This window comes from Pongo abelii, chromosome 12, assembly GCF_028885655.2.
Source record: "Pongo abelii isolate AG06213 chromosome 12, NHGRI_mPonAbe1-v2.0_pri, whole genome shotgun sequence".
NCBI lineage: Eukaryota > Metazoa > Chordata > Mammalia > Primates > Hominidae > Pongo > Pongo abelii.
The window spans coordinates 44,709,603-44,722,066 of NC_071997.2; the positions used below are offsets into that span (position 1 = coordinate 44,709,603).

The 12,464-nt window shown below is 48.2% G+C and overlaps 1 protein-coding gene across 1 annotated transcript; it reads left to right on the forward strand.

Moving 5' to 3' along the window:
• Positions 1-573: 573 nt before the first annotated feature.
• Positions 574-6,845, forward strand: FOXI3 (forkhead box I3). Its single transcript, XM_024242663.2, has 2 exons — positions 574-1,418; positions 4,474-6,845. The coding sequence occupies exons 1-2, from the start codon at positions 695-697 to the stop codon at positions 5,094-5,096; spliced, it is 1,347 nt and encodes a 448-aa protein (XP_024098431.2). The 5' UTR covers positions 574-694; the 3' UTR covers positions 5,097-6,845.
• Positions 6,846-12,464: the final 5,619 nt, after the last annotated feature.

Genomic DNA, 12,464 nt, shown 5'->3' on the forward strand with positions numbered 1-12,464 from the left:
GCTTCCCGAATGTGAGCGAACCTACAGTTTGGTTAGAAAAACTCAACATTGATTTCCGTTCCTCCAATCACAGAATCCCCGAGGAGAAGAGGACACGCCAAGGGGGCCTGTTAATAACCTCTACCGTATACCCTAAAGCGTTGTAAATCACATCGATTATTTTCGACTGGAAGCCGATCGGTTGAGACTGGACGTGAATCCCGCAACTCGATCACAAAAGGTTAGGAGGAAAGACGTAGAAAAGCCAAAAGGACGACTAGGCAGGTGGCCCGAGCGGCCACCCCAAGTTAACTTTTTAGAAATCATTCGTACTGTTCGGGTTATCTTCTCTTTAATATTCGTGGCTTTACTTATGATGTTAAGAAACGTGGGCTAGGAATGGGGTGCTGCTTTTTGCCCGAAACCTGGAGGCGCCGGCCTCCCCGAGGCTCCCGGGCCCGGGCAGAGGGGCGGTAGGGGCGGGGCGGGCTGGCTCCGGGTTTGGGCGCGCGGGCAGGTGGGGCGTGGCGGGGGCGTGGAGAGCCCAGGCCCGCGGCCACCGCCCCGCTCCGGGCCGGCCCAGGAGGAGCCGCGCCGGGCTCGGTTATAAGAGGCCGGCTAGCAGGCGCTCCGCAAGCACCCGCCTGACCCCGGCCCGGAGCACCGGGCGCCCAGCGCGGGTGAAGGCGGAGCCGCAGGGTTGGCCCCCAAAGGGATGCTCTCGCCCAAGCGGCGAGACCAGCCCCGCTCGCCCCTCGCCGCGGCCGCGCCGCAGCCGCCCACGGCCGCCGACATGGCCCTCTACTGCGGCGACAACTTCGGAGTGTATTCGCAGCCCGGCCTGCCCCCGCCCGCCGCTACCGCCGCCGCCCCGGGCGCCCCCCCGGCAGCCAGGGCGCCTTACGGGCTGGCCGACTACGCCGCGCCGCCGGCCGCCGCCGCCAACCCCTACCTGTGGCTCAACGGGCCCGGTGTGGGAGGCCCGCCCTCCGCCGCCGCCGCAGCCGCCGCCGCGTACCTGGGCGCCCCGCCGCCGCCGCCGCCACCGCCCCCCGGGGCCGCGGCCGGGCCCTTCCTGCAGCCACCGCCCGCCGCCGGCACCTTCGGCTGCTCTCAGCGGCCCTTCGCGCAGCCCGCGTCCGCCGCGCCCGCCTCGCCCGCCGCGCCCGCGGGGCCCGGGGAGCTGGGCTGGCTGTCCATGGCCAGCCGCGAGGACCTGATGAAGATGGTGCGGCCGCCCTACTCGTATTCGGCGCTCATCGCCATGGCCATTCAGAGCGCACCCGAGCGCAAACTCACTCTCAGCCACATCTACCAGTTCGTCGCCGATAGCTTCCCCTTCTACCAGCGCAGCAAGGCCGGCTGGCAGAACTCCATCCGCCACAACCTGTCGCTCAACGACTGCTTCAAGAAGGTGCCCCGCGACGAGGACGACCCAGGTGAGGGCCGCTGGCAGGTGCTTCTCAGCCGGGGAGGGCGGGCGCGGGGCGCGAGGGCCGGCGCAGGGGTCGGTGTGCGGCTGGAAGATCTGCCAGGAGTCTTCTTGTCCAGGCTGCGGGTGGGAGCGGATGGAGAAATAACCACCCAACCCAGAGGACAAAGGGAAGGAGCAGGAGATCTTCGGAAGGAAGACTCAGTGAGAAAGGAGCTTGACCTTTACATCCACATTCGCAGAGGCCGGCCAATTAGAGAAACGAAAATAATCTGTATCCCAGAACAGAAGGCTACCCCTGGGTGGTGTTCCTTAGGCCTTTTGAAGGGAGGGTCTACTTACAAGTGAGCTCTCAGATAAGGGATGGTTATAAAGGGATCCACGTGAGCTGGGATTTCCATCACGTTTCGCAGAAGACCCGGTGGGAGAACTGGGGTCCAGCCAGGCTGTCCCTAGGTGCACTTCCTCCTCATCGGGTTCCAGAAAGGTTCACTGTGTCCTGAATAGAGCAAGTACGGTGCCTACCTCTAGAGATAGTGGCACGGGCATCATGAGACGGGGGTCTGGGATGGGAGAACTTTAGCAGGGAGGTCCTGCAAATTGCAGTTTGGGTACCTTAACTAGTTAGAAATTTAGAAATGAATATCCCACATTTGCTGCGTTCTGGTCTAAGCCCAATTGCTCCTGGAGTGAGGAGGTCTGTGTTACAGTGGAGTGAGTGTTAACCTTTTCTGAGAGGTAGAGGTGGAGAAATGATTAACAAGAAGAGAGAATCCTACTTGAGGTTTTCAGAAGGAACCCAGAACAAGGAAAGGGAAGGGGATTGTGAGAGGAAAAAGAGAAAAGAGATGAAACCATTTTAGTTGCACATTACAGAGATCCAGGATTTTGTGTAAATTATGTGACTATTCTGGAGCTCAGAATGAGCTCATCCCTGAAGTCACTGTAGACCAGCACTCTCCAATGGAAATACGATACAAACTAAATAATCCGAAATATTGTTTCAACATATAACAAATATAAAAATTACTAATGAGATTCTTTGTTATTTTCTCGGTACTAAGTCTTCAAAATCTCATGTGTATTTTACACTACATCTCAATTTGACTAGCCATATTTCAAGTGCCCAGTAATCATGTGTGGCTAGTGGCTACTGTATTGGGCAGGATATGCAGTTCTAGAAGATGCATCCTCTTGATTTGGCTTCTGTACCACCCAAAATTATCATGTAAATTGTCATGTAAACTCCTCTAGACTTCACCCTAAAAGTTCAGGGGTCTATGGCTAGTTTTTTGTCAAAAAAGTTGGTAGCAACTTGGCACAATATACATATCCAGATAGGTAGAGATATTATTGAAATTCTAGTTATGTAATTTTTTTTCCTGGAACTATTTGCAGAACATGGTTCAAGTGGAGGGAGCTTAGCCCAGTGGTTAGTTAAGAATGCTGAGGTGTTTTTTTTTTTTTTTTTAAGAAAGTTTCACTCCTGTCGCCCAGGCTAGAGTGCAGTGGCGCAATCTCACTGCAACCTCTGCCTCACCAGTTCAAACAATTTTGCTGCCTTAGCCTCCCAAGTAGCTGGGACTACCGGAGCATGCCACAGTGCCCGGCTAATTTGTATTTTATGTAGAGATGGGCTTTCCCCATGTTATCCAGGCTGGTCTTGAACTCCTAAACTCAAGTGACCCACCCGTTTCGGCCTGCCAAAGTGCTAGGATTATAGGCGTGAGCCACCGCACCCAGCAAGAATGCTGAATCTTTTAGCCATTCATAGTGGTATACTCCTGTCATACCAGCTACTCTGGGAGGCTGAGGTGGGAGGATCGCTTGAGGCCAGGAGGTCAAGGCTGCAGTGAACCAATGTTACGCCACTGTACTCCAGCCTGGGTGACAGAGGGAGACCTTGTCTCAGAGAATATAAATAAATAAATAATTGTTTTTTTAATGCTGAGTCTGGAGCCAGCCTGTTTACATCCTATCATGGCTAACTAGGAATATGACAAGTTACTAACCAGTCTGCACCCCAGTTCTCCTATCTGAAAAGTGGAAGGAGTAATATTGTCTATCGCCATAAAGCTGTGAGGAGTAGCTGAGGTTATCCGTGTAAAGCACTTACCACAAGATAAGCATTCTACAGTACTGTAAAACATCGGATTCTTTTGCCAGAAGTGAAAAAAGCTTTTGGGAGATAAAATCCTCCAAGATGATAGATCTTTTCTACCTCACTTGTGGCAAATAGAACAAAACTAGCATTACATGCAGAAAAATGAGGCCCTGGTGTCTGAAATTTATTTACCCAATGGGTGAAACATTTGCAGGATTTGTAGGGGCAGGTCCTGCCCAAAATGAGGAGGGGATGTAGATTCCAGGAGCTTCCTCACACTCAAAATTTATGCCATCCAATGCATGGTTAAAACAATTGCTCAGTAATAATTTTTTTTGTCATTTTGAAATTGCCTTTCTCCAGTGGGACATTTTTCTCAGAGGTGGGGAATTATGCACTTTCAAAGAATAATAATTATAAGTGCTGTTTTTGCACTGCTTACTGTGTGCCAGCTACTATGCTGAAATAGTTAATCCTCACAGTCAATCCACTAAATTAGTACTATCCTTATCTCTATTTTATAAATAAATAAATGGAGGCTCAACTTTTTTTTTTTTTTGTAGACACGAGATCTCACTACATTGGCCCAGTCTAAGGCTCAACTTTAAGTAGCATCAGAATTCCATGACTTTGCAAGGTCATACAATTTGGATCTAGAATTAGTGAAGGTGTTACATGATTTAATTATAAGTGTCTCAGAAATGGAATGAGGTCTTCAGATTTAAGTAGTAGACACCACCAGGAGGAGGTAAAGGTGGCCAGAACATCTTTGTTCTGGATTTTTCTCTGAAGCAAAGAGTAACACTTTCCCCAAAAGAGGATTGGTTTGAATATTAGAGTGAATTGAGCATCTTTGTCAGCATCTAATGAGAGTCTGCTCTCCTCCTCCCAGAAATGAAACTGCGTACACAGGCATAGAATAGGTCCTTCTCTAACTTCGTCTTTCTCATCTTCTCAGGAAAGGGTAATTATTGGACTCTTGATCCGAACTGCGAGAAAATGTTTGACAATGGGAACTTCCGTCGGAAGCGAAAGCGCCGCTCTGAGGCCAGCAATGGCTCCACAGTGGCTGCTGGGACATCAAAGTCCGAAGAAGGGCTCTCCTCAGGATTGGGGTCTGGAGTGGGTGGGAAGCCAGAAGAAGAGAGCCCCTCCACTTTGCTGAGGCCTTCCCACTCCCCAGAGCCTCCGGAGGGCACCAAGAGTACTGCCTCATCTCCTGGAGGACCCATGCTCACCTCCACCCCTTGTCTCAACACTTTCTTCAGCAGCCTCAGCTCCTTGAGTGTCAGCAGCAGTGTGAGTACCCAGCGGGCTCTCCCTGGCAGCCGCCACCTAGGGATCCAGGGGGCCCAGCTGCCCTCCAGCGGCATGTTCCCCCCAACCTCCATCTCAGAGGCCTCAGCAGACGCCTTGCAACTGAGCAATAGCACCAGCAATAGCACCGGCCAGAGATCTTCCTATTACAGCCCTTTCCCTGCCAGCACCAGCGGGGGCCAAAGCAGCCCCTTCAGCAGCCCTTTCCACAACTTTAGCATGGTCAACAGCCTCATCTACCCCCGAGAAGGCTCCGAGGTGTAGAGCAGACTCTCAGACTTCAGTATGCACACCTGAGGCGTGCACACATGCTGATCAGAATGCAGATTCCAAGTCAGTAGGTCTGGGGTAGGACCTGAGTTCTGCGTTTCTGTCGAGTTCCTGGGTGATCTCGTGGTCCTTTGACCACACTTGGAGTAACAAGGGTGTAGTAGATAACTCTTGCTACAACCTAGCGAGCTCTTACAGGTTTCTCTGCATGTGGGCCTCTCCAGAGAGAAATCCGTTTCACTGTCTTCTGTGATAGGTAGCCTGTGAGCCCCGTGAGGGCGGGGACGATGTCTATTTTGTTTATCACTGTATGCCAGGATTGCAAGCTCAAATGTGTGCAGACGGCTAAAAAAACATAAGTCAACGAAGTTACTGGGTGAGAAAACTAACATCAGTTGGCAACTGAAGCAGTAGAGGGTAGTTGGTACTGACTAGTGGAAGGCTGCTGGGAACAGCTGGTTCTTTCTCTCCCCTGGCAGCATTCTGATTTTTTTTTTTTTTTTTTTTTCTGACAAGAGTGTCGCTCTGTCGCCCAGGCTGGAGTGCAGTGGCGCTGCAACCTCCTTTCCTGCCTCAGTCTTCCGAGTAGCTGGGATTACAGGTGCCTGCCACCACACCCAGCTAATGTTTTGTATTTTTAGTAGAGATAGGGTTTCGCCTTGTTGGCCAGGCTGGTCTCAAACTCCTGACCTCAGGTGATCCACCCGCCTCAGCCTCCCAAAGTGCTGGAATTACAGGCGTGAGCCACTGCGCCCAGCCAGCATTCTGATTTTTATAGAAGAGCCAGGTATCTGAATTTTTATAGGAAACCTCCAGCTTTGTGTCATTTGCCTCTGAAGATTTTTTTTTGGTTGTTTATCATACTGTCCTAGGCAACACCACAAATCCTTGAGCTATGCATAGGCAGCTCACAAATCACCTCTGTCTGGTACATGGTATATTCTAATGGCAATAAAATGGCACAAGCAGCCCTGTGTGCCAGGCACTGTTCTCGGCACTTGTCATGTATTCATTTAATCCTCTCAGAAACCTTGGGTGGTGGGTATTATTACTACCCCCATTTTCCATGTAAGGGAAGTGAAACTTCAGGATGTTAGGTCACTTTGTCTATTTTAGTCATCACTGTATACCAGGATTGCAAGCTCAAATGTGCACAGGTGGCTAAAAAAAAGTTGTGACCACTTTCCAAGGTGAGACTGATAGTAAACTGGAGCCAGGATCAGACCCAGATAATCTGGTTCCAGAGCTGGTGCTTGTAACTTCTGTGTTCTACTTCCTGCGAAACCAAGAAACCAGCCTCCATAGCCAGTTGTAAGTATATAGAGGGAAGGAATGGAGCTAGATCTCATTTGACCAAAGATTCTAGTTGAAAATAAAAGTCATCTGGTGTGTTCCCCCGGGCGGCACCTCTGTCTGAATCCTGCTGCCATAGTCCAAGATCTGGGGTGACCATTGTCCTAGTTTGTAATGGTTAGCCTGGCATCCTCTCCCTTTTAGCTTGTATCCTGAATCTTTCCTTTTCTAACAAAGTATTATTAGAATTTTATTAAAAATAGCTTTTGTGTGTGTGTGGGTTTTTTATTGTTGTTTTGTTTTGTTTGTTTTGTTTTTTGAGACGGTCTGCCTCTCTTAACCAGGCTGAAGTGCAGTAGTGAGATTTTGGCTCATTGCAGACTCAACCTTCCCAGGTTTAAACAGTGGCCCCTTCTCAGCTCCCCCAACCCACCCCAGTAGCTGGGCTCACAGGTGTGCACCATGCCCAGCTAATTTTTTAAATTTTTTAATTAATATTTTGACTTTTTAATTTGTAAAATTTTAAATTTAAATTTTTTTATTTTAAAATAATTTTTAAATTTTTTTTTTAAATTTTTTTATGGGGGTCTCAAAAAAAAGAAAAAAACCACAAAGCTCACTGCAGCCTCAATCTCCTGGGTTCAAGCCATCCTCCTATCTCAGCCTCCCGAGTAGCTCGGACTACAGGTGCACGCCCCCAAACCTAGCTAGTTTTTTTGTTTTTTGTGTAGAGATGGGGTTTCACTGTGTTGCCTAGGCTGGTCTTGAACTCCTGGGCTCAAGCGATCTGCCCACTTCTGCCTCCCAAAGCACTGGGATTAAAGGCATGAGCCATCACACCTAGCCAAAAAAAAAAAACTCTTAAATGGAATTTTAGGCCAGGTGCAATGGTTCACACCAGTAATCCCAACACTTAGGAGACTGAGGTGGGAGGATCGCTTGAGTCCAGGAGTTTGAGACCAGCCTGAGCAGCACAGCAAGACTCTGTGTCTACAAAATAGTTTTAAAACAATGGAGAAATGGGATTTTATAGTTGTTAATACAATAAACTGTTTGTGGTCAGTTTTTAAAAAGATATATTTAATCTTATTTATATTAGCACTCTCTTACTTCTCAGAGGTATCATTTGAATAATTTTTATGGTCAACCTTCTAGTGCCCAGTAGAGTGCCTGGTGCATTCATCCACCAGTTGCCGAATGACAGAATTCATTCAGGGCCAGCACAGTGGCTCAAGCCTGTAATCCCAACCCTTTGGGAAGCCTAAGTGGGCAGAGCGCTTAAGCTCAGGAGTTTGAGACCAGCCTGGGCAACATGGTGAAACCCCATCTCCACAAAAAATAACAAAAATTAGCTAGGTGTGGTGGTGTGCACCTGTAGTCCCAGCTACTTGGGGGGCTGAGGTAGGAGGATCACTTGAACCTGGGAGATCGAGGCTGCAGTGAGCTGAGATCATGCTACTGTATTTGACAGCCTGGGTGACAAAGTGAGACCCTGTCTCAAAAAAATTTTTTATTCAAAAAGTGTTCATTAAAATGCAGATAGATGTCAAATTTATGGGAACGGTGTTCCACAAAAATGAATTTATCGTCCTATGAGTTGCCTTTGTACCATGTTTTTGGATGTGAGCGTGGCTAGTTTGGGGTTTTAACTTTTTTAGAAACAGGAACAGAAGCACATTGTAAAAAAAATTAAAATTCCCTGTGTATTTTTTCACCCTGAGACTCTCACAGCATTACTTTAAAATTTTTTTATTTTGAAATATACATACAGAAAATTATTTTTTTAAACAGCTTATTGAGGTACAAATGACATCACCATTACTTTTTTAACATTATGCAGAAAGACAACCAAAGACTACCTACTCCCACAGTATGTGTACAAAAAAACGGTTTCTATGGATATTTTTGTATATGAAAATATCATGGACTTATATAAATATTGTTTCTAGCACAACTCTATATTTGTAAATTAATTTATAATGTAAACTGGGGCAGCAAAGAAAAGTTTTTCCCAAGAAAGTTCACTGCATGCTGAGAAGAAGAATCACATGAAATAAACTTAAAGTGGGATCACTTCTGGCTTCCTGGGTATTACTGCTTTCCTGTCTTCAGCTTCCTTGTCCTAAAGAACTAGAGATGTGAGCAGCGTGGCAACAAACCACTGTGGGGAGAGCAAATGATTGGTTTTCTCATTCCACCTACCCACATCTGAAAGGGCTGGAATAAAACAATTACTCTTCAGGAGGATCTTTAGGCATATGAGCATTTTGGTTTTGTTTTTTTTTTTTTTGGAGTCTCACTCTGTTGTCCAGGCTGGAGTGCAGTGGTGCAATCTTGGCTCACTGCATCACTGCAACCTCCGCCTCGTGGGTTCAAGCAGTTCTCCCTTGGCATCCTGAGTATCTGGGACTAGGGCGCATGCCACCACGCCCGGCTAATTTTTGTATTTTTAGTAGAAATAGGGTTTTGCCATGTTGGTCAGGCTGGTCTCGAACTCCTGACTGCCAGTGATTCACACGCCTCGGCCTCCCAAAGTGCTGAGATTACAGGGGTGAGCCACCGCGCCCCGCCCGTTTATTTCTAATAGATTAACGATTCTGTTATTTAGATTAAATTGAATTTCAGTGCAGCAAAAAATCTACTACAGAAAGAAATGTGCTTTGAGGCTTCATGCCTCAAGGAGAGCTCTGCATCCTGGGGTGTGGTCCTCAGGGGGACTGCATGCAGCCCATCATTTCCAAGGAAATAGCTGGAAACCTGCCTCTAACTAGACCAAGGTTTCTCAATCATCAGCGGTACTGATATTTGGGGCTGGATAATTCTCTGTTGTAGAGGTTGTTCTGTGTATAATAGGACATTTAGCAGCACATTTATAACTTTAAGTAGCTGCCTTCCAGCCTTTAGGACCTAGTGAACCATTCAGAGTAAGACGGCAAAGGAGAAGGTGAGGAATTAATAAGCAGGTTTCAGATTTCTTTCTTGACACTTTTAGATTCTTCATCCCATTCTTGAACTTACTGGAAAAACAGCAGCCTGGGAGGCCAGAGGCTTCAGAACTGTGTGCCTTTGTACCCCTCCCCCCCACCACCCTCTCCATCCCCCGAGGGCACTCACAAGTCCCCAAGTCCCTCCCAGGACAAAATGGGCCAAGCTTTGCTCTGAACCTCAGAACAAAGTCCCAAACTGCTTCTCTTCCCTCCAGAGACTTTCCAGACTTGGAAAGATCCTAAATCCTCAGGGTCTAATGGGTTTTTATTTTCTTTAGCTGCTCTAGTAGTTAAACCTTGAGGTTGTTAATGAACCCTCCCCTCCTTCCCGTGTTTTCCTGAGACTGGAGACTTGCTGGCTTCAGGGCTAGAGACCTGGTGGTCTTGCCTTTGTCATGGAAAGCTGTCAGCTGGGGTGTGTGCTGGGTGCTGGCTCCGCTGAAAAAAGAAGGAATTTCTTGTGAGATTTTAAAACAAAAAAAGGCCACAGAAGACCAGATACCTACTGAATTCCTCCCTACTTTTTTATTCATGATGTCAGGAGATCATCACCAAAACCCTGGGAGGCATGAATAGCAGTCATCATTTTTAAAAAGACAACATTACAATAATAACATTACAATAATGACAACTCATTTATCAGGTGCCAGGCACTACCCTACAGCACATATGAAATATAAACTAGCTGTACTAACATCCCAACAACTCTATGAAATAGATACTGTTATTATCCATCTCATCAATAGAATACTAAGGTCTGGGGAGTTTGTATAACTGGGCCATGGTCAGATCTAAGTGGTTGCTGCAGGTAAGTGGTGTAACAGGGATTCAAAATTAGGCTGTGTGATGTCAGAATCCTCCTGACCTTAACCTACAATAGTGCCTCTCTGTTTCAAAGTGGAGAAGGGAGAGGCACAAAGAGGTTAAGTGACTTGCCAAAAGCCATACAGTTTGTTGGTTCCAGACTTGGGCCTGGAACCCAGGCTCCTGCTGCCCCAATTCAGTAATGTTTCCTTCCTGGCATTTTTTCTGTATGCTTCCTGAGGTTGGATTTTGGGTCTGGGGCTCCTTTTTGTGAAGACAGGAAGGGAAGTCGCTGTTTCTTGGCATGTCCTCCTCCTCAGGATCAGCTAGCAGCCAGGTCAGTGGCTCAGGTCTCATGCTCTGAAGCTGCCCAGGAAAGCCAGATGATGGGGATGCTGGTTGGGAGCCTGAGTCTCATAAGAAGTGTATCCACTGACTCAGCAAATCTCCTCTGGGCACTATGCATTGGGCTGGGCTTTGAGGATACTAAGATGACTAAGACCCATTCTCTGACGTAAGTTGCTCACTACCCAGAAAAAGAGACAGACCCTTAGCAAGCATGATGAAGGGCAGTAACAGATGTGCCCAGGACAGAGAGGATCCCTGGGGCTGCTCTGAGCTTCCCCACCTAGCTATGAGGCTCTGATGGGAGACAAAATGGTTTAACCTCCTGGAAGAGTAGAGGACAGCTCCCCAGGCCTGGCCGAGAGGCTGCAGCTTCTGCTGGGAGAAGACAGACCAGGATGGTTTCGGGTGTACAAAGCCACGGTGCTTCTGTAGAAGCGACTGGGTCAAGTCATGCGGAACTTGCTTCACGGCCTCAGGCCTTTGCACATGCTTAGAGTCAGTTCCCTCAGCCCTTCCAGCCTCCAGGCACATTCTATTCAAGCTAACCAGTCAGCATCAGCATCAGTATCGGTGTCTACACTCCTGGCTCTCAGCTTTCAACCCCAGTCGTGTGTGGAGAGACTGACTTCTTTGCATTGCCCTTCAAAGGAGGTTCAAGGCTACCTCCTTTGTTGGAGTGTGTTGGAGTCTCCCCACTCCCCCCACCCCCCTTTACTTCCTTGAAACTCATTCAGTAAACCACAGTGCAGGGGTCCCTCTGTTCTGTACTGGAATTAGAAAGCAGGGCATTAACAAGCCTGGTGTCCTCTTTTCCCTCCCATCTCTAAGGATTATGTCAACTGACCCTACTCTACCACTGCTCACCTTCAACTCTGAACACCTAAGCCCACTCACAAACACTGTGGCCATAGCCCAGTTACACAAACTCTGTCCTGGGCCTCAGTCTTCCCCTCAGTGAAATGATGATAGCAATATCTACTCCACAGGCTTGATGGGAGGGGTAACATTCACCTGTGTGTTGGCCTAACCGAAACAACAAGAAGGGCCTCTGTGTCTACTCCACTTGTCTCTTCTCAGAAAGTTTGACATCAGTATTATCCATTTTGCATTTTGTTTGTCCAACAACGCTGGGCAGTGAGTGTGTTAGCCTTGTATTACGGAAAGGTAAGAACAGAGTAGCAGTCTTGGCAAATAGCCACCAGGATGGAAATCTCACGGGAAAGAGAAGTCCACTCATTCATCAACAACTGCAGTTACCAGGTAAGTCAGTTAATCAATGTCCCAAACACCTACTAACTCTTATTTTGCTTCCTCTATTTCTGTCTCACACCCCACATTCAAGCCTGAAACAAGAACTGCTCCATAGATCGAGACCATCCCGGCTAACATGGTGAAACCCCGTCTCTACTAAAAATAAAAAAAATTAGCCAGGCGTGGTGGCAGGCGCCTGTAGTCTCAGCTACTCAGGAGGCTGAGGCAGGAGAATGGTGTGAACCCGGGAGATGGAGCTTGCAGTGAGCCGAGATCGTGCCACTGCACTCCAGCCTGGGCGACAGAGCAAGACTCCGTTTAAAAAAAAAAAAAAAAAAAAAAGTGGCTGGGCGCGGTGGCTCATGCCTGTAATCCCAGCACTTTGGGAGGCCGAGATGGGCAGATCACCTGAGGTCAGGAGTTCAAGACCAGCCTAACAGTGAAACCCTGTCACTACTAAAAAAAAATACAAAAATTAGCCGGGTGTGGTGGCGGGCGCCTGTAATCCCAGCTACTTGGGAGGCTGAGGCAGGAGAATTGCTGGAACCTGGGAGGCAGAGGTTGCAGTAAGCCGAGATCGCGCCACTGCACTCTAGCCTGGGCGGCAGAGCGAGACTCTGTCTCAAAAAGGTTTCAAAAAAAAAGAACTGCTCCGTGACGTCTCAGGGATTCAGCTGCC

Bases quoted from the DNA above. Each gene is read 5' to 3' on its own strand.
- FOXI3 (XM_024242663.2), top strand. From the start codon at position 695: ATGCTCTCGCCCAAGCGGCGAGACCAGCCCCGCTCGCCCCTCGCCGCG. The intron at 1,419-4,473 runs GTGAGGGCCGCT...TCATCTTCTCAG, and splicing joins CCGCGACGAGGACGACCCAG to GAAAGGGTAATTATTGGACT.